The sequence below is a fragment of the Phascolarctos cinereus genome, unplaced genomic scaffold (genome assembly GCF_003287225.1).
Source record: "Phascolarctos cinereus isolate Bilbo 61053 unplaced genomic scaffold, phaCin_HiC Scaffold_9;HRSCAF=440, whole genome shotgun sequence".
NCBI lineage: Eukaryota > Metazoa > Chordata > Mammalia > Diprotodontia > Phascolarctidae > Phascolarctos > Phascolarctos cinereus.
In genome coordinates this window covers 202,480,716-202,500,645 of record NW_027556402.1, presented here as the reverse complement: position 1 = coordinate 202,500,645, position 19,930 = coordinate 202,480,716, and the positions used below count along the sequence as shown (strand labels likewise).

At 36.4% G+C, this 19,930-nt stretch overlaps 1 protein-coding gene across 1 annotated transcript in view; it reads right to left on the bottom strand.

Annotated features, from left to right (window-relative positions):
• ATRN (attractin) overlaps positions 1 to 19,930 on the bottom strand; it is a 215,992-nt gene that overhangs the window by 77,480 nt on the left and 118,582 nt on the right. Inside the window, 8 exon segments of the mRNA XM_078148561.1 lie at positions 1,322 to 1,401; positions 1,404 to 1,478; positions 4,100 to 4,178; positions 4,664 to 4,758; positions 6,221 to 6,273; positions 9,574 to 9,667; positions 13,491 to 13,628; positions 18,660 to 18,893. Coding sequence (XP_078004687.1) covers positions 1,322 to 1,401; positions 1,404 to 1,478; positions 4,100 to 4,178; positions 4,664 to 4,758; positions 6,221 to 6,273; positions 9,574 to 9,667; positions 13,491 to 13,628; positions 18,660 to 18,893 — 848 coding nt within the window.

Genomic DNA, 19,930 nt, shown 5'->3' with positions numbered 1-19,930 from the left:
AGGCACTCAGACTCTTTGTGTCTGAAATAATTCCTCATACTGCACGGCTATAATAAAAAAAATCCTGGCTAAGCAAAAAAGGCTGAGTACTGGGTCAACTCTTTACCACTAGGAAGTGTCCAAAGGAGGTTTCAAATCCAAATCTCTGACTCCAAGTGTAGTACAATTCCTTTTCACTAAACCATGCTGTATTACACTGTAAGCGCTTGTTTGTTGAATTGGATGAAAGTCACCTTTTGCCACTTCCATTACAATCTGATACCTAACAACGACATAGACGTGACTCTGGGCTCTTGAAGGCTCTACAAGCACAGCCCAAGTACTATCAGGAATAGTCCTGAAGGATGGACTGTGGGTTTGTCATCTGCGTACCAGCTGTCTTCATTATCATTAGAAAATTACCAATAGAAGACTGGCTGACAGCTAATTAAAATTTTGAAGCAATACGAAATCACACAGACCATCCACACTAAGGAAATCACAGATTATTCAAAGTATCAGAAAAACAACTTTTTTTTTTTGGCTGATTGTACATATAATACTGTCATCTTTGTCAGAAGCCCTTCTCTAGAGGTCTACTGCAACTGGCTACCTATACAATAATTCTCTATCCAATAATAAAGGTCATCTTACCCAATCTCATCTTTTTTCCAGGGCACTAAAAGAAGCAATTTAATTTAATTTTGCAAACGATTTCTAAGCAAGTAATATATGAGAGTCACTACACCATAGAATTTGCAGACAATGCTATGAGGTGACCACTTTAGATCCTTTTTGTTCAATGAAAAATAAAATGAACATGAGAGAGAAGATGGAATCTATTCCTCTGCTCTTGCATTAAAATGGCTCACTAATATACCACTCACTTAAAATTTGGTCAGGCAGAGAACCATTGTAAGCAAAGGAGAATTACAAGAATGCAGTTTCCTTTAATGTGTCTAACTAGACCTTAGCCTTATTATTAATACAAAATAAAAGATAGGCCTAGCCTGAATTATTCAATATTAAAATAAAATTTTAAACTACTTTTCAGTTCACAGCAACACTAGGTTAACATGAGTACACCACTTGGAATCTGTTATTAATATCTGTGTGATTGATATGGTAATGGTATATATCAGATCAAGCTCTATAAATTGATTAAAAATAGGTCATTCTATTAAGTGGCTCAAGCCTACCCCATCTTCACTTTTTGTTAGACTTATTTGCCCAGAACACACTTTTCCAACAAACATAACAAAAGTAAACCAGACTTTCTCAAATTAAACTGTCACGAATTCCATATTAGCTAAATGTAACAACAACCAAAGGCAACTGTTACCTGAATTTTGATGGGCCAGGTAAAATTGCTGACATAGACAAAGAAAGTGATATTTGGGTGGCTGCGGAAATCAAACTTTCATTGGAGAAGCTATCTTTGTACTCTTTAATGTTGGTTTTTGAAACAACAGCCATCTCTTCTCCAGCTTGTGTCCCAGCTGTTGGGTAAGAAAAGAGAATAAGCACATTTGCATACTATATAATCTACCACAGATTATCCACAGATATAAGCATCTCTACTACTTCTTAACTACATCATTCTGAAAAATAACCAAAACAACAAATGTTTTTGTGGTAATATCATAAAGGCAAGTATTGTAGTGACACTTATATATTTCTTTCAGACTAAAAAGCACTTTATATCCTTTACCACAGAAATTGAAAATGAAAAGCTTTTCAAAATACTATTAAATTGAGACACCAACACTATTTTTTTCAATATTTCAAGTCAAATTTTCTGCTTTCAACTTATTTTACCCTCAACTATCTAAAAAAGTCCTTAGAATGTGTATGCTAGGTCCATCTGTATCCCTCAATTTGACAATCATAAAGAACATAAGAGCGGGCTAGAAAAGTGCTTGAGGTGTCACCTAATCTAGTCTTCTGCTCACATGCAAAAAGCCTTCCCAGACTGATGAAAATCTATTTCTAAGACCCCCTCTCACACATTCCAACCAAATCCCCCAGTAATTAAACCCTCCTAGAACACAAAAGAGTTGGAAGGAGTCTCAGAGTCTTGTTGACCTCTTGCTTTACAGGAGGAGAGCTTGAAAGCTGACTTCAGTTCTCTCTCTCTCTCTCTCTCTCTCTCTCTCTCTCCATATGTCTTATCTATTTATCTATACACACACACACACACACACAGATAGACATAGATACATACATATATGTATATATACACAAATAGGTACGTACGTATGTATAGATACACACACACACACACACACACAGTTGCTTTTTCTTGTCTTTACGTTGCCTGCATTTCCCCTGTATTTTTCCTCCCACCTCTCCTACAGAGCCATCTCTTATAACAAAAAAGGAAAGACAAAAAATTCAGGAAAGCCAATCAATGTATCAAAAATTTTTGTGAATTAACTTTGGTAATATTGTCAGTTTTATTACATTGGCATAGCACAGCCACAAACACCGAACAGTTCTCCATGTTCTTTATTTCTTTAAACAAATTTTGTAATTTACTCTATACAGGGACTGAGTTACTTAGGCAGAATGATTCCTAAAGACTCTATGCATTTTGCAGTTATTTTGAATGTGACTTCCCTTTCTATTATTGAAATTCTATTCTTATTCTTATTCTATTTTTATTTCTATTCTATTCTATTATCCTGGGTTTTGTTACTATTATATAGACTATACAGTGTTTTAAGGTTAACAAAGCACTATACACACACATACACACATATATATGTTATCCTCACAATAACACTATGAGGAAGGTACTGTAGGTGTTATTACTGTTACTTTATAGTAATAAAGCAAAGACTCAGAGAAGGTGAGTGAGTTGCCTCATAATCAGCAGAACCAGAATGGGAACCCAGGACTTCTGATGTTTTAATCCAATGTTTTTTTTTTACTGCACGACAGTTGCTTTGGTAATTGGTAATTTGATAATTCCTGTCCTCCAAACAGTAAACACTCAGTCTTCAGGCCTTGAACTCACTACAGCTTCCTTTTCAAGGGCAAATAAGCCCAACTGCTCACAGCTTTTCTCATAGGCACCTTTCACCATCTATCTACTGCCCCCTAAGCTCTCCAGAACTACTACACAATCTTCTATAATGATGCGAGCATTGGGTGATTAGGACTATACGGGATGGCCACATATGAGATTTTGGATACCAAACGTGTGCTATGGGAACTTTGTCTAGGCTAACTCCGTTAATAATGTGGACTCAAACCTTTAAGTTCACATATTTTTTCTGCACACAAAACTATATGCTTGCTAGGTATTAAAAGGTAAATCAGCCTTTGTTATAAGCAAAATGTGTCTTTCCTTAATCTTTTTTTAGAGTGTGATTCCCCATCCCCACCAAGGGAATTAGCCTGAAGCTAATCTCTCCAAACTTCCTTGCCTTTAGAATCATTCTATGCCTCCATCTTGCCTGATCATGTAAGTCTCATTCTCTCAAACACTGTTAGGACCCATTAATGCATGGTCAGGATGTGCTACCCATATAGTCCTGGATCCAACTACTTAAATATTTATGAAGCAGCTTATGGTGCATGCAAGTAAGCCATCATCCCAGCTTCTCATCCTAAGTAACCATAGTAGGTGTTAGTAATTCAGAGGAAAACTTCAGGCTCTGGAGAGTATGGAATGAAAGGATCATTGGGCAGGAGTATGGGGAAAAGAGAGTTATGCTAACTTTTCAATCCAATAGTAACAGTTATTTCTACAGTGATTTAAAGCTTGCAAAGTACTTTCTTCACAATAACCTGGTGAGGTAGGTAGTTTAAGTATTATTAGCCTATCTGTTTTACAGATGAGAGAACTGAGACTCAAAAATGATGATTTGTTTATGGCCACGAAGTTAGTAAATGGCAATACCAGAAACTGAACTTGGGGGTCCCAACTCCTAACTCCAGAAATCTTTCCAGAATGCTATCTCTTCTATCTTTATTCTTTTTATCTTATCACTTTCCAGCCTTCAAAATATCTTTGCAACTGGGCACACGAATAAGAAGATTGGATGTAACACATTTCCAGATTCTAAAGTCAAATATATTCTACTCCTTTGCAGTGACCAAGAGTTTTACTTACCTGTAAAGCTTGTTGCCCAAGTAATGTTGAGGTTGAAGTTTTTTGAGGCATTGATAAACATATCCAAGTCCCTGTTTTGCTGATTGAAAAGAGAAAGTCATGTTACTAAGTGACATTAGAACAATTCTGAGATTTTATAGGAAAGCCACAGTTAAATTTCATTACGATCAACTTTCTCAATTACAGATGAACTTACATTTTACTAGTGTCTCATGAGAAACCCAAAACTTTTGAGAAGAGCAAGTGTTGACAGGGAGAAGGCATTGCCCAGGTGATTTTCCTTAAGCTGAGTTACAAAACCAAAATAAAATTCAATTTCCCTGCCATAAAGGTATGAAGGACTTATTGCTCCATAAAATGTACATATGGTCCAAGAAAGCATTTTTTAAAAAGATCACAGGTGATGACAGAAGCAGTACCTCTAACTTGAGTTCTATCTTTTTTAAACTAATGGAAGAAAACCAACCCTGAAAACCATTACATAACACTGCCTCTACCATTGACCTCATACAAACAAGAATCATCACAAACACCCAGAGAGACATTAAATCATCTTGATCATACTTCTTCAGGTGTAGCCACAAAATTGATAGCTGTGTAATAACGGTCATCCTCTTGGGATAGACTAAAGGTGAACTGATAGTCAATAAGAAGTGTATCTGTGGGGAAAAAATTTATGCAGTTTTAGAAAAAAAGAAACTCATAGAGCAACAAATTGGAAAGTAAACCAAACTAGCTAGCATTTAAAGGAAAACAATGCAGGCAAAATTATTATTATGTAATAGTGACAGGGGAGCTTGGTTACTGTTATTTCATTCAGCTCACTTCCTGAATCTCAATAGCAGAAAGAATTTCGTAGCTCATCCCTACCCAAGAAGTAGGCTACTAGCCAAAGGCTCTGTTAGAAGGAGGCTCTGTTGTCCTAATATTAACTCCTACCACCCATCCTTACTCAGCTGGTCCCTTGATCTGTTTTGTAATTTTAATTTTGGATTTGGGGTTTCAGTTTATTTAAGGTCTCTGCCAGTGTTGATTTCTTAACAATTCCCTATTTCTACCCTGCTGAACCTTCTGAATGCTATGGACTAAGCCCCTCGAAATTCCCAAAGGATTTCTGTCTTCATCTCCAGCTTCAATAAAGCTTCCTGATGCCAATAAGTCATTCCTCCATCCTAAGTTCTATCTTTTGGTTTATAGAACACGCCTTGAATACACAGATTACTTTGAGAAATCACTATTTAAAACTGGAAGTCAAAAACTTTATTCCAGAATTAGCATGAAATCCTGAATTATTTTCTCAGGTCCAATCTTTTGTGCTTCATTTTCATAAGGATTATTTGTATATTTCAACTCTGAAGGACAACAATGGAGAATGCAGAATTTAACAATACTCATCAAGCCTCTCACTCATAAAACTTAAAATTCTAAATAAATGTGAGTAATTATTTTTGACAGAACAGTGAAAAATGAAAGGTGGTTCAAATATGTGGGAGTCGAGACTAATGAAAACAGTCAGTGAGGCTTTGTTTTACAGGCAGAACACAAACTGAGCTCCTGAGCCCTGCACTCTGCTCAGAGTAGGCCTTGAATAAATGCTAACCTGAAGTGAACCTAGCAACTCAGATGATAATTTCTGCTTTGCAGTTATGTGGCATTTTTCTTCCAAGAAAATGAATGTACTTCTCAGAGGCTCTTATCCACAGCCACCCTCCAGAGAATGCCCAAAGCTTCCACCTCATCATCTAATAGGGCCCAACTATGTTCCATGTACTGTATATTTATAAACACAATTTTATGTAACTGTAAGTGTGGGTTTTTTTTTGCGTCTTACTGCTTATTTTGGTTTCTGAATTTGCTCTCCAAAGGTTCAATCAGCAAGTAGAATTACAAAAATAAAAAGAAAAAAAAAAGACTCCAGAGTGTCAGAAGAATCTATTAAGATGTAGGGCATTGGCCTTTAGTAGAGAAGCCAAAATCCCCTATACTCAGATTCCTACCAGAGCGAGCCCCTTGTTCTGCTGCCTTCTAAAAGAGGTGGCTGGTAAACACTCAAGCATGGGCAAACCTACACTGTTCCACCTACACTATTCCCAGACAAGTAGGAAAAGTAGAAATACTTACAGTAACATGTTCCTTTGAGAGGATTTCCTTGGTAACGATTTTCTACTTCACATCTAGAAAAATTTATTAAGACTTATTATTTTCTTTAAAAAGTGTTTTTTTATATTATTTGTAGATTTAAAATCAAAGACTCAGAACTTAAATCTCATCCATATCAAACAAGTAAAAAATATTTTTCAAGGCAATAAAGTCTTTTTTTCATTTACATCCCACTCTTGGTCACCTCAGACTAGTATCCCTGCTTCTTTCTACAACTCTCCCTCCACCCGTCCAGACAAATATTTATTCTCTGGGAGAACATCTAGCAGGGTACTATTAAAAGAAACAAACTCTACATTAAATAAATACTGAAAACCCAAAACAGCCTAATGCAAACTGAATAAAAAAGAAAAATTTTAATTACAAATGGACTTCACTACTGCCTTTACAATCATTTTTTACCCTTTGGGAAATCAATGCCATCTCCAAAGTGTACTATTATATGGTGAAAATACTTTCCAACTTGCCATTTCTAAATTACTTTCTATGTTCCTTAAGTAGTTTGCTCCCATTTCCATAAATGTCAAGTGAAGAAAATAATCTTTTGAAATGCTAGTTCTTCTATCTTTATTCTTTTTATCTTATCACTTTCCAACCTTCAAAATATCTTTGCAACTGGGCACATGAATAAGATTAGCTGTAACACATTTCCAGATTCTAAAGTCAAACACATTCTACTCCTTTGCAGTGACCAAGAGTTTTACTTACCTGTAAAGCTTGTTGCCCAAGTAATGTTGAAAAATAATTGAATATCTAAGGAGCAGCATATTCAATAAAAATCTCAATTTCCACCAGTCTACCACAAATCACTAATTCCCATTTTAAAACTTGTTCAGTGCGGCAAACCTAGCAGTCTATTTAGCACATCCAGAGGGCCAAGATGGGTAAATGTTCTCTATTCTTCCACAACTGTCATCTCAGGCAATGCCAAAGTTATAGGTTAAGATCCTTCTGGCAAGAACCAGGGCACTACACTGCGCTCACTACAACTTTGAGGGGTAGAGATGTACGGTAATCTCTCTGCTTTGAAAAAGTGATCTTGTCCTATTTTTAAGAAGGATCCAAGATGAAGATGACAGGATTACATAAAGAACCTCTTTGAAGGGAAATTTTAATTCTATACACATTCAGCTCAACAAGCCTCAACATTTTATTACTTTGTACCCAATCCAGGGGAAGAGATGCATAGTGGGTTTTATTATATCACCTCTTTTACTTTAGAGTCTTGGCTTCAGAAACCAAAATGGGATTCACCAGTAGCCTTCTCTTCAGAAATTATTAGCAATGTAAAGCACGCGACTAATAGACTTGAGTAAACACTAAAACCAAACCAATCAATTCTGTCATAACACAGTTCCTCAGCCTAATAAATGGAACTTGATAATCTATTATGGTGACAGTTTTATCATCTGTGAAATAACAGCAGATTCAACCGATACATGCTCATTTATAAGATACCTCCTAGATGTTATGGTAGGCAGAAATATTTTTTTTCGACCTTGAAACCCTTCTTGTAAAGAAAAAAGACAAAAAAGAATTTGCTGAATGAGATTTTCCTCTAAACTAGTCCTCCCCCAAGTATTATGCTAGCTAGGCACAACAAAGAGATGGGATGTTTCTCCTTTGACCCATTTGTTCCAAAGCCTCCACTCAGAATACTTTAGTTCTCCCACTTACAGGAAATGAGAGATGGGGCAAGGAGAAATGTTTTAAATAAAAATTAGTCTTTCTTCCTCTCTCCAGCTCAGTTGGAGAATCCTGACTGGCTAAAAATAAGCATGGGATTGTAGAACACACAAATAAGTTCATCCCAATAAACAAATAAGTTCATTCCAAGCACAGGTCAGTGAATACCAAATTTTGGTGGATTGTGATTTCTGGTTAAATAAAAAGGTCATTTGCATTTGAAAGGGTAAAGAAGAAAGATACTTTTGGTCCTAAAGAGGAACCATGGTAGCACTCAGCCAGTAACTTGATTACTTTTTGGTTTCTTTAATATAAACTATGAATTATCTCACTCTTACATATGAATTCTGCATTTAATATTCTTTCCTTGTGAATAGGCCTTAAAAAAATACAATTTCATCACCTGGGGTAAAATTGGGCCAGCAGGGGTAAAATTGAAAAAATGGAGTGAGCACCTTGCCCCTGGCTAAGGCTCATAGGGATGGTGGCAGTAGCAGAAGGTAGGACAGATGAAAGATGGGAAATTTCTGAACCCAAGAAATCAAGTAAGCTCAGGGATCAATAGGGTCAGAGTTCCATATCTAAAACTGGATTTTAGATATCAGTAAGGTTTAAAGCATAGTAAGAAAGAAGTCCAAGGCCAAAAGTTCTCAAACTTCTTGGTCTCAGGACCCCTTTACACTCTTAAAAATTAGTGAGGACCACCTCCCAAAGAGCTTTTATTTATATGGGTTAAATCTATCAGTATTTACCATACTAGAAATTAAAATGTCTTAGGATTATTATGAAAACAGTTTTGATTTCAAAGACCTCTGAAAGGGTCTTGGGGACCCTTTGGGGTCCCTGATCATTTTTTGAGAATGCTGTCATAGGCTAAAAAGGGAACGCAGCTTCCCTCTCCCTCCCTAAATCAGTCTAAGGTAGAGTCAAGTCCAGAGGACACTGAAGTGCTCAGAAGGACCAATGGATTAGGCATGAATCTTTCATATTGTTATACTGGAAGGCAAACACTCCCTTTCTTTCCCTGAACAAGAGAATTAGTCAATTCAATTATGGGTAAGGATGACAGTCAGTAGAAAGGTTCTCTAGATATGGATTGCCCAGGGTTAATACTACCCACTTGGTAACCATCTCTACTAGAGTTTAGTATCCTCAGCTGAAGCTGAGAATAGAGTATAAGTGAAACTTCAAATCAATCAATTTGTCAGGTAAGAACACTAGACTTGAAGCTAAAGGACTGGGCTCAAATCCTGGTTGTGTCACTTAATACCCATTTGATCTTGGACAACTAATTTAACCTGTTTGGGCCTCAGTTTCTCAGCTGTAAAATGTGAAGACTAAACTAGATAATTGTTTTGCCCTCTTCCAACTCTACATTTGTGACTATTCTTTGGTCAGTTTTTGAACAAATATGATGAAAGGAGGTAAATCTTAAGTCTAAATGGACAATGATCACTGCTTTAACAGATCTCTGCTTTGTCTCCCCATCATTAGTAAAGATTACTTAGATTTAGCTACCTGTAAATGCAGAATTGCTGTAATTACATTTGTTACAAATCAATTCCATGCACACACCTCCCCCTCCAGGGATAAAAATTCAGGAGATGGTACACATAGGTGATACTCACAATTGGCATTCGTCTCCTTTGATTCCTTTGGTGGTGCAGAAACACTTGCCTGAATTTGTATTACAGAGGGAAGCATGACCATTACACTTGCAAGCTGTGAAAATGAAAGAAAACACAGATCACCCTTGGCTAAAGAAAAATTAGTTTCCATTCTGCCAATAAAACCACTTTAATTAGAAAATGGAAGAGAAGAAAAAAGGATAGCATTTGGATGATGAAAAGTTTTCAGTCAATAAATTCACCACAAATGTCAAGCACTGAAGGTACTGAAATAAGTTTGGTAGAGACCTGAAGATTGACTCTAGCTATTCTCAGGAGGCATCATCACCTGACATTGCATTGGCTTTTCTACCAGCATGGCTATCTTTCCAAGGTTCCAAGTCTTACTATTCTTTCGGGACTTTTTCAGCTCCTTTGTTTACTGATCTCCTATTTTTTTCATTGTAAACTTTAAATGCAAAACTTCAATATACAAAGAACAGAAAAAGAGAATTGTATATTTAATTGAGCATATATAGTTTTATAAAGTATAAATTAAATTTAACATGTTAGTAACAAAACTGCTTCTCTGTGTGCCCTTCTGAACTTTCTTCTGTTATCTATTATGTATTTTTTAATGTTTCACTAACCCTTTCTTTCCTTCTTTTTTTATCATTATCTCTACCTTTCCCTCCTACAATATTCATCCCCTTTCCCAAATAAAAGCCCTCCCTTGTAATAAATAAGAGAATTAAGCAAAACAAATTTACATCCCAGTGATATCTAAAAGCATTTCATTCTGTGCCTTTAGTACATCGACCTCTCTGCCAAAAGGTAGTAGCAAGCAGCCTTCACTATCACTCATCTGAAACGATGACCCATCACTCGTCACAGTTCTTCATTCTTTCAAGGATATTTTCTTTATGTTACTATAGTCACTGCATAAAATGTTCCCCTGGTTTTGTTCACTTCAATCTGTATCAGTTCACACAAGTCCTACCAGGTTTCTCTGAATCTCTCCCATTTACCTTCTTTTACAGTGTAATATGACTCCATTACATTCATACAGATACTTGGTCTCTATTCCTCTAGTGACTTAATAAGTTTCAACTATTTTTCTTCAAAGAGCACAAAGGACTCCCAGAGGACCTTTAATGCCGAGGGTGCAGTCTACCCACCTCCCCAAAGTAATGGCTTCTTTTGATAACTTTGCTGTAGGAAGCCGACTACTCTTGGCTTGGGCAAAATGTGAATTTTGGTAAATTTGACAAAATGTGAATCAGGAATACTATTCACTACTAAGAAATACCTGATTACAGTCTGTGTTTATTGCAAAGAAAAACTCAAGATAAAAACCACAAAATTCAATTGAAGATACATTCCCTAGTCTTTAGAACTGATGTGGGAAGAATATTCAAGATCTGCTTCAACATCTTAGCAAATTTAGTAATTTGATTCTCTCTAGAGGATTCTACGAGCAGATTTCTACGAGAAAGTGGATGAGAAGGCGGATATGTGAAGAACAAGTCTGTAAAGGATGTGTCTAGCATGTCTGCTGTCATAACTTATTTATAATTTATCTGTGCCCTAATACATGGTCTGTCTTTGTAAAGGTGCCATGAGAATTACCTCAGAAATATAAAATATTCAAATGAAGAGAACACCACATAAAGATCTTAAATAATCTAATTTCAGAAATGGAAATTCAGCTAGTTTTAAAAGAAATACCAAAGAAAAAAGCCCCTAGCCCAGATGAATTCAGAGGAAAGTTTTGTCAGACTTCTAAAGAACTATTAATACATCTATGACACAAATTATTTCCAAAAATTAAGAAAACACTCCATCAAACTAGTTTTATGAGATAAATGTAGTCATCACATGTAAATCAAGAAAGGATAAAGCAAAAAAAAGAGAACTACAGATCATAAGGATTAATGAATATTGATTTAAAAATCTGAAATAAAATCCTGGCTAAAAAGACTATATTTTATTTTTTAAAAATTCACTGTAAGCAAACAAGTTTTATATCAAGGATGCATGTTTGGGTCAATATTAGGAAAATAATTAATATCACTAATTAATACTATTAATTGATATTCATGTAATTATCATATTGAAAGCAAAAACATCCAAAATCACATAATATTTGAATCAATAGATTAATAAAAAGCTTTTGACAAACTGAAACCTTCCTTTATGCTGAAAACCCTATAAATAATCAATGAGCATTTATTAAGCAACTACTGTGTATCAGGTACTGTTAGATCCAGATGAACTGTTCTCTCCAAGATCAGCAGTGATTTCTTTATTGTTAAACTCAACAGTATTTTCTCAAGTCTTATCCTCTTTGACCTTCCTGCAGCCTTTGACACTGTCATGTATCCTCATCTCTCTAGATCAGAAGTTCATAAAGTTTTTTGTGTCATGGAACATTTTGTTAGTCTGTTGAAGACTATGGACCACTTTCTCAGAGTGTTTTTAAATGCATAAAACCAAATACACTGAATTACAAAGAAAAATAATCACATTGAAATAGTTAACAATATATATTAAAATATATCTTTATATATATATATATGTGTGTGTGTGTGTGTGTGTGTGTGTGTGTATACACACATATGTATATTTTAAAAGTTCATGACCTCTAGGTTAAGAAATCCTGTTCCAGATACTCTATCCTTTTGTGCCACTGCACTGTGGTGGTACATTCTTCTATCTGTCTAATCAACTCTTCTCAGTCCCCTTCACCTGATCATCCATGTCCTGCACTGTATATAATAGCTAGCATTTCTACAGTGCTTTTAGGTTTACAAAGCACTTTATACACATTTTCTCTTTTAATCCTCAAAACATCTCTGGGAGGTTAGATGCTATTATTATCACCATTTTTACAGTTGAGGAAACTGAGGCAAACAAGTTAAGTGATTTGGCCAGGGTCACACAACTAAAAAGGGTCTGAGGCTGCATGTGAATTCAGGTTTTCCTGATTCCGGTTCCACTGAAGGATCCTCATATATTCAAACTTCAATTTCAAGTGAAAGCTTCAAATGATACATGTACCTGTCCTATAAACTATTTCTTTTATCTGGAATGCCCTCTCAACTCATCTCTTTATCCAAATCCCACTTTTAAAAAGTCTCTCACACCATATTTCCTTCATCAAATCTTCCCTGACTAGTTCAGGCCTTTAAATTTCCAGGACAATTAGAGTCACGATCATAGAACATTAGAGCTTAAATGGGGTTGCAAGGCTCTACCTCTTCATTAGAACTTCTTAAGAGACAGAATAAGCTAAATCAACACCAAGATTAATAACTATACTAGGTTTACACACCATAGGCATCACTACAGACATAAGGTGTAGTACAAACACATCGCAAGGCATCTCAGACATAACTACAAGACTTACCAGAATAAACTACAAGACTTACCAGAATTTGTAGGACTCTTTCTAAGTTACAAAGTCATACTTTATACTTTCTTCCTGTCTTACATTTAGAGGGCTTGGAAAAGTATTTTCATTCAACACATTTTATTGCCAGTAATGGGAGAGAAAAAAGTACAGCTTAAAAGTTCTTGTGAAACATTTCACACTATCAGGAAAAACAGTGCAATATTTAAATATTGGAGGACTCAAACATATATGAGCGATATAGCTAATGTGAAAACAAAATAGAATCCAGCTATACTTTTCAATTTTTCATGCTAACAAATGAACTGTGAATGCTCTTTTTTCTCCAAATATACAACTGTTATTACATTTATACTTTTAATCTTCATGGATGGGAAAACTTACAATGATTTAAAAGTATACTGAAAATAGCAAATACTTATTAAGAAATGTAGCATTCATTTCCCTTGTCCACCTCAACTTTATAATTTAATGAATACAACATTATTAATTAGATTTGTATTTAACAAAACTAGATTTCACTTACGTTGACATGTTCCTCCATTAGTAGGATCACCATAGAAGCCTGATATACATGTCTCACAGTGTTTGCCAGTTGTTAGATTCTCACACTTTTCACAGATGCTTTCATTGATACATTTACTGTGTCCATTACATTGGCACGCTAGGGAAAGAAAAAAGATTTGGGGTAGTAACAACTTCACAACAAAGTTGCAACAAATCCTCAAAAATTATGGACTTGGACTACCTAGGTCCTCTAAAGTTTTAGCTATCTGAAGCAGTTTGCTGGATATACTATTTGTCATGAGAACAAAAAGCAAAGTATAAAGGACTAGTTCATAAAAAAAAAATTCAGCCCAATCACCATAGAGAGAGATTTAAAAGAGAAAACAAACATACCAATGCAGCCTTTATCTAGGTTGGAACATAGCTTATCCGAAGAGACTATCATATTATACTATAGAATGCCAAGAGAAAAAGTGGAAACAGATTAAGAGTTTGGGCTCTGTAAGCAGCTGACAGAGCCATGACATGGTAATGATGAGTGGATAATTAAATTATCCAGACATCTGCTGAAGTTCTCTTGGCCAAAAGCAAAACGACTATTTCTTGGCTTGCTTTCATGACAGTTTCAACCTTCAAAAGTGAAGGTTATAATTAAAGGAGGTGTGATTCTATATCTTATTCTCACCAACAAGGAAAAACTTATTGATGGAGTGGAAATGAATAGGAACCTAGGGAGGAAGTCAGTCAACCAGCATTCATTAATCATATGCTATGTTTCAGGGACTGTGCTAAATACCGGGGATACAAAGAAAGGCAAAAAAAATATATGTGTGTGTGTATGGAATTCACAGTCTAATAGAGGAGATAATATGCAAACAAGTACGAATAAACAAGATCTATATGGGATAAATTAGAGGATGTCTCAGAAGGAAGGCACTTAGATTAAGAACGACTGGAAGATGGCTCTCGAACAAAGTTAGACTTTGGCTGAGACTTGAAGGAAGCCAGGGAAGCCAGGAAGCAGAGAGTTCCAGGCATGGGGACAGCCAGGGAAAATGTTTGGAGTCAGGAGATGGGATGTCATGTGAGAGGCTAGCATCACTGGATTGCCAAATATGGGAGGGGAGTAAGATATAAGAAAACAGGAAAAGTAGGAAGGGGAAGGGTTACAAAGGGCTTTAATAATCAGAGAACTTTATATCTGATTCTGGAGGCAATAGGGAGTCACTAGAGTTTATCGACAGAGGAGGTAATTGAGTTAGACCTCTGCTTTAGGAAGATCACTTTGACAGCTGAATGGAAAATGGAATGGAGTGGGGAGAGACATGAGGCAGGGAGACCAACCAGCAGGTTATTGCAGTAGTCCAAGCATGAGAAGATGAGGGCCTGTACTAGAGTGGTGGCAGTGTCAGAACACAGAAGGGGGCATAAAATCAAAATAATTCTGAGGTACCATATCACACCTATCAGATTGGCCAACATGACAAAACAAGAAAACGATAAATGTTGGCGAAGATGGGGGAAAATTGGAACACTAATGCATTGTTGGTGGAGTTGTGAAATGATCCAAACATTTTGGAGAGCAATTTGGAACTATGCCCAAAGGGCTATCAAAATGTGCATACCCTTTGATGCAACAATAGCACTTCCAGGGCTATATCCCAGAGACATCATACAAATGGGAAAAGGACCCACATGTAGCTCTTTTTGTGGTAGCAAAGAATTGGAAATTGAGAGGATGCCCATCAACTGGGGAATGGCCGAGCAAGTTGTGGTATATAAATGTAATGGCATACTATTGTGCTATAAGAAATGATGAGCAGGTGGACTTCAGAAAAACCTGGAAAGACTTGTATGAACCGATGCTGAGTGAAGTGAGCAGAACCAGGAGAACATTGCACACACAGTGACAGCCATGTTGTGCAGTGACTAATACTGATAAACTTAACCCCTCTCAGCAATACAAGAATCTAAGACATCTCCAAAGACCTCGTGATGGAAAATGCTATCTACATCCAAAGAAAGAACTATGGAGTTTGAATGCAGAACGAAGCATAGTATTTGCTATTTTTTTTCCTTCTGTTGAGTTTTGTTTGCTCTTCCTGGTGGTTCCTCCTATTGGTTCTAATTCTTACTTACAACAGCACTAATGTGAAAATATGCTTAATAAGAATGTATATGTATAGCCTATATCAGATTGTGTGCCGCCTTGGGGAGGGTGGCGGGGAGGAAGGGAGAAAAATTTTAAACTCAAAAGCATATGGAAGTGATTGTTGATAAATCAAAATAAATTAATAAAAAATAAATAAAAGAAAAGGGGGCATATATGAGAGATGTTACAAAGGTAGAAACAAAAAGAATTGTCTACTGATCGGATATGAGGAGTGGAAGGTGACACCTGTGTTGTGACCCTAGGTGACCACTCCACCTTAGCATCTGAGATACAGAAAGAGCGGGCTGTTGGGCACAGTCAGACACTCACCCTAGAGGTGCAAAGAAAAGATTTTAAAGTGTTCAGATAAAAGATAGGATCCTGTCACCTAAAATTTCACCGAGAGATGGAAAGCTCTCAAGAATGAAATTTGAGACACAAAAGAAAACGATTTTGCAGAAAAGAAGAAAAGGGCATTGTCTACAGAGAATAATGTGGATGTGCAGGGAGCTCACCAACCGACTTACATTTTAAAAAGGCATATGCAGTTGGAAGCAACGACAGGTAATAAAGAATGAATAAAAAAGCATGGAGAAATAATGTCAGAAACACTAAATATAAGATTGAGCTAAGGCTAGTAAGAAAAGTTAATGACCTTGTTTTGTTTTTTAGCTATACTAGAGAAAAGCAAAGAAAAGAAAGAGGAGAAAAACCTACTCTGGATGAATGAGACACTAACTACTGATGGAAACACAGCAGATCTGCTCAAGCATTCTTTTGCTTCCTTTTTCTCAGGAAAAAAATTCCTAATCAGAAGTAGATACCCAATATAAGTAAAGAGATAACAGGATTCTAGGACTCAAGATCTAGAAGTGAAAGGGACTTCAGTGGCTATCCCTTGTAAGGTGAGGAGCTAAGGCCCACGGTTACATGACATGTTCAAGGCAACATAGGCCGCAGGGTCCTCCAAGTCTGAATTCAATGCTTTTTCTACTGTAAAATACTGCACTTGATGTCACTAATGGCAGAGAAATTACATGCCAGGGTCCTAACACAACTGGCAGATATAACTGGATGTAACTGCCAAGCCATTGTCAATGATCTTTGAAAGTTAGCAGAGGAGGAAAGAAGTGTCTCAGGGCTACAGCCAGTGACTCCAATTTCAATTCTTGGCAAAATTCTAATTATTAAAGGAATAGGTAATGAACAGATAGAAAATGAAGCCCTGATTACAAAAGCTCAGCATGGCTTCCTCAAGAACAGTTCATGTCAGACAAACCTCATTTCCTTTTTGAAAGGACTACTACACTAGCAGCTTGGGGAATGCTGTACTCTTAGCTTAGCTCTATAACAGCAAAGCACTTGACAGTCTCTCTTGTTAGACTTGAAGATAAGAGAGCTATGGGATTATGTGACCCTAGTATGACAGACTGAGCGTTGGAAATAATGCTGGTGATCATCTAGTATTTCACCTGATTCAACATGTGATGAAGTGAGAACAAGAAAGGCTAACTCACTGATGATAAAGCTGGGATTCAAATCTAGGTCCCTTTAATGACAAATCCAACAATGTTTCCACTTACCGTTAGGTAAGTCCAGAATGACTTGACTAGCTAGACTTGAAAATTAGTCATTAACAGCTTGATGTCAGCTTGGAAGGGTTAGAATTGCCAGTGACAGAGACTTGCACTTGGACCCATGCTATTTACCATTTTTGCCAATGACTTGGATAAAGGCATAGACAGGAAGTGTGCCAAATGTGCAGATGGCACAAAACTGGAGGGCCAAGGAGAAAGAAAGGGGAGATGGAGAAAACATCAAATGACAAAATCAGATACAAAGAGACCTTTGTGGCCTTTGGCCAGAGTCACTAGGAAGAAACTGAAGGGGGATAAATGTCAAGTCTTATACTTTGGTTTAAAAAAAATAACTTCATAATTACAATGTTGGGGAGGTATAGAAGAGATCTTCACATAAAAACTGGATACCACTTTGGGAAGATGATATAGTGGGAATTCTTGCTCAGCTACAAGTTGTACTAGGTAGTTTTGGGCAACCATTCTATTTCTCTGAAAATACTGAATCACATAAACAGAATTGATTATGTGAGAAAAGGGATTTTACTCAAGTAGTCTTCACATTGGTCTACAACAACAGTCTCTGATAAAACTGGGAATTAATGGATGCAAGCAAATAACCCTTCCTAAACTATTACACAGTAACTTTTATGACCATTTTTAATACAAACCAAATTCCATTACAATTAAAAGAGGTCATTTATGTGGCTGTTGATATTTTAGGGTTTTTTGTCTTTTGGAATTCTGTCAGTCTGAAAATGACTCCCATAGTTTAACCATCATCTGGGACTTGGGAGAAAGGAAAGGAATAAGCATTTATATAGTACCTGCTAGACACAGTGCTAAGTACTTCCTTACAAATATTGTCTCATTTTATCCTCACAACAATCATGTGAAGTAGATGCTGTTAATAACCCCATTTTGCAATTGAGGAAACTGACAAAAATAGAGGTTACATGATTTTCCCAGGGTCATAGATAGTAAGTATTTGAGGCCAGATTTCAACACATGTTTTCCTGACTCCAGGCCCACAGATACAGCTCTGTACCACCTAGCTCACTAAGATATCTTGTACTTGGTAGAGATTTTATTTTAACAAGATTTGACCTCTGAAAAGGTTACATCAGACTTACTGATGGAGTATTACCTAGGGAGGGTACAAATGACTTCATCTGGCTCATGCAGAAAATATGCACAAGTAAGCAGCAGGAAAAAGCTGGCAATTTTTCTACAACAGGGCAAACTAAAGAGCAAAGCTCTTATTAAAATGCATCATCGATTGTCAGTAGGGGAAACCAACCTTAAATGAAATAAATTCTCCAAAGTTAAGTTGAACCACTCTTCCATTACCAAATGTAGACTAGGTAAGTAACATTGTTTTTATACTCCAAACTTTTAAAAGAAATAGGACAAGGAATGGTTTTTTGGCCAAGTTACAAAAAAACAGAATGCATGTTACCTGGACATTGGATGAAAGACCAGTTGTATCTGTTCTCTTCTAGACACATGCTAGAATTAAGAAGTGGTTGTGGAAAGGGACTCCCTGTGGATGCCTGCAATGACATCTTCACCGGCCCTTTGTAGGAGCCTTCAATGCACTTCCCCTTGCCAGTGTTGCTCGGATCAGTACACCAACCACAGCCAGGCTGCTCCAAACAGTGACCACAAGTACAATAACCAGAACAATTTTCCGCTACAAAAACAAAACACCAGGTTACAAAAATTTCCACATGCTATTTAGCAAAAGGTGCTTATAGTGAAAAATAGAGGGTTTTTTAAATAGAAGATCAGGGTTGAAAGGGACAAACCATTTGGTAGAAAGCTGGAAATCGTCTCTAAATGTTTCAAGAGAAGTATTTTATAGCTGTCAATGTCAGAATATCTAACCTTAAAGGAAGGTTACAGACCAAATATAACCTACTTCATTTTACAAAGAAAGAAACTAAGGTCCATACACTGGAAGTGACTTGCTCAAGGTCCCAAGGGAAATCAGTAATAAAGTTGAGAACAGGAACCATGTTTTCTGATCTCAGTATATTCTTCTTTTGCTGACTCTTGTCTACTGTACCACATAAGACAGTAAACAATTCTATTAGAAAAATTATATATATAGATATATGTGTGTATATATATTTTTTAAATCTGGAAGGGACACTAGAGACCATCTATGTCAACTCAGTCATTTTTACAAATATGGAAACTGAGGCCAGATAAAGTAATTTTGGCACTAGCTTATGACAAAGAAAAGTCAAAATTAGAACCCACGATCTTCTGATTTTGAGTCCTAAGATTTTTCCATCCTTTATAACTAATTAATTCCTTTCTGTTATAATTTCAGGCTAAGATCCCTTTCTTAGTCCTTAGTGCAGGTAAAGAACAATTAATCCTACAGAAAACAAAACAAAACAAAAAACAGATCTTAGAAGAAAATGATCCAGTCTTCCATGGCCTTCTCTTCTCTAGAAGTGAACACCAAATTCCTTTAGTTTTCCTCACAAACATCTAGGTCTAGAGTTCTCTTTTCACCCTTCCCTGTGTTCGTAATGTCTCTTACAATTACAACACTCAGAACTGTGCTGGGGAGTTCAGCAAACGGTCTGAGAATAGAAGATTTTCTCATTGCTCCTACACACTGGTATTCTTTCTATCTCCCACACTCTTCTAGCTTCTTACTATCCTAGAATATAAATATCACCAGAACCTCCAAATCTAAATTAATCTAGTGCACTT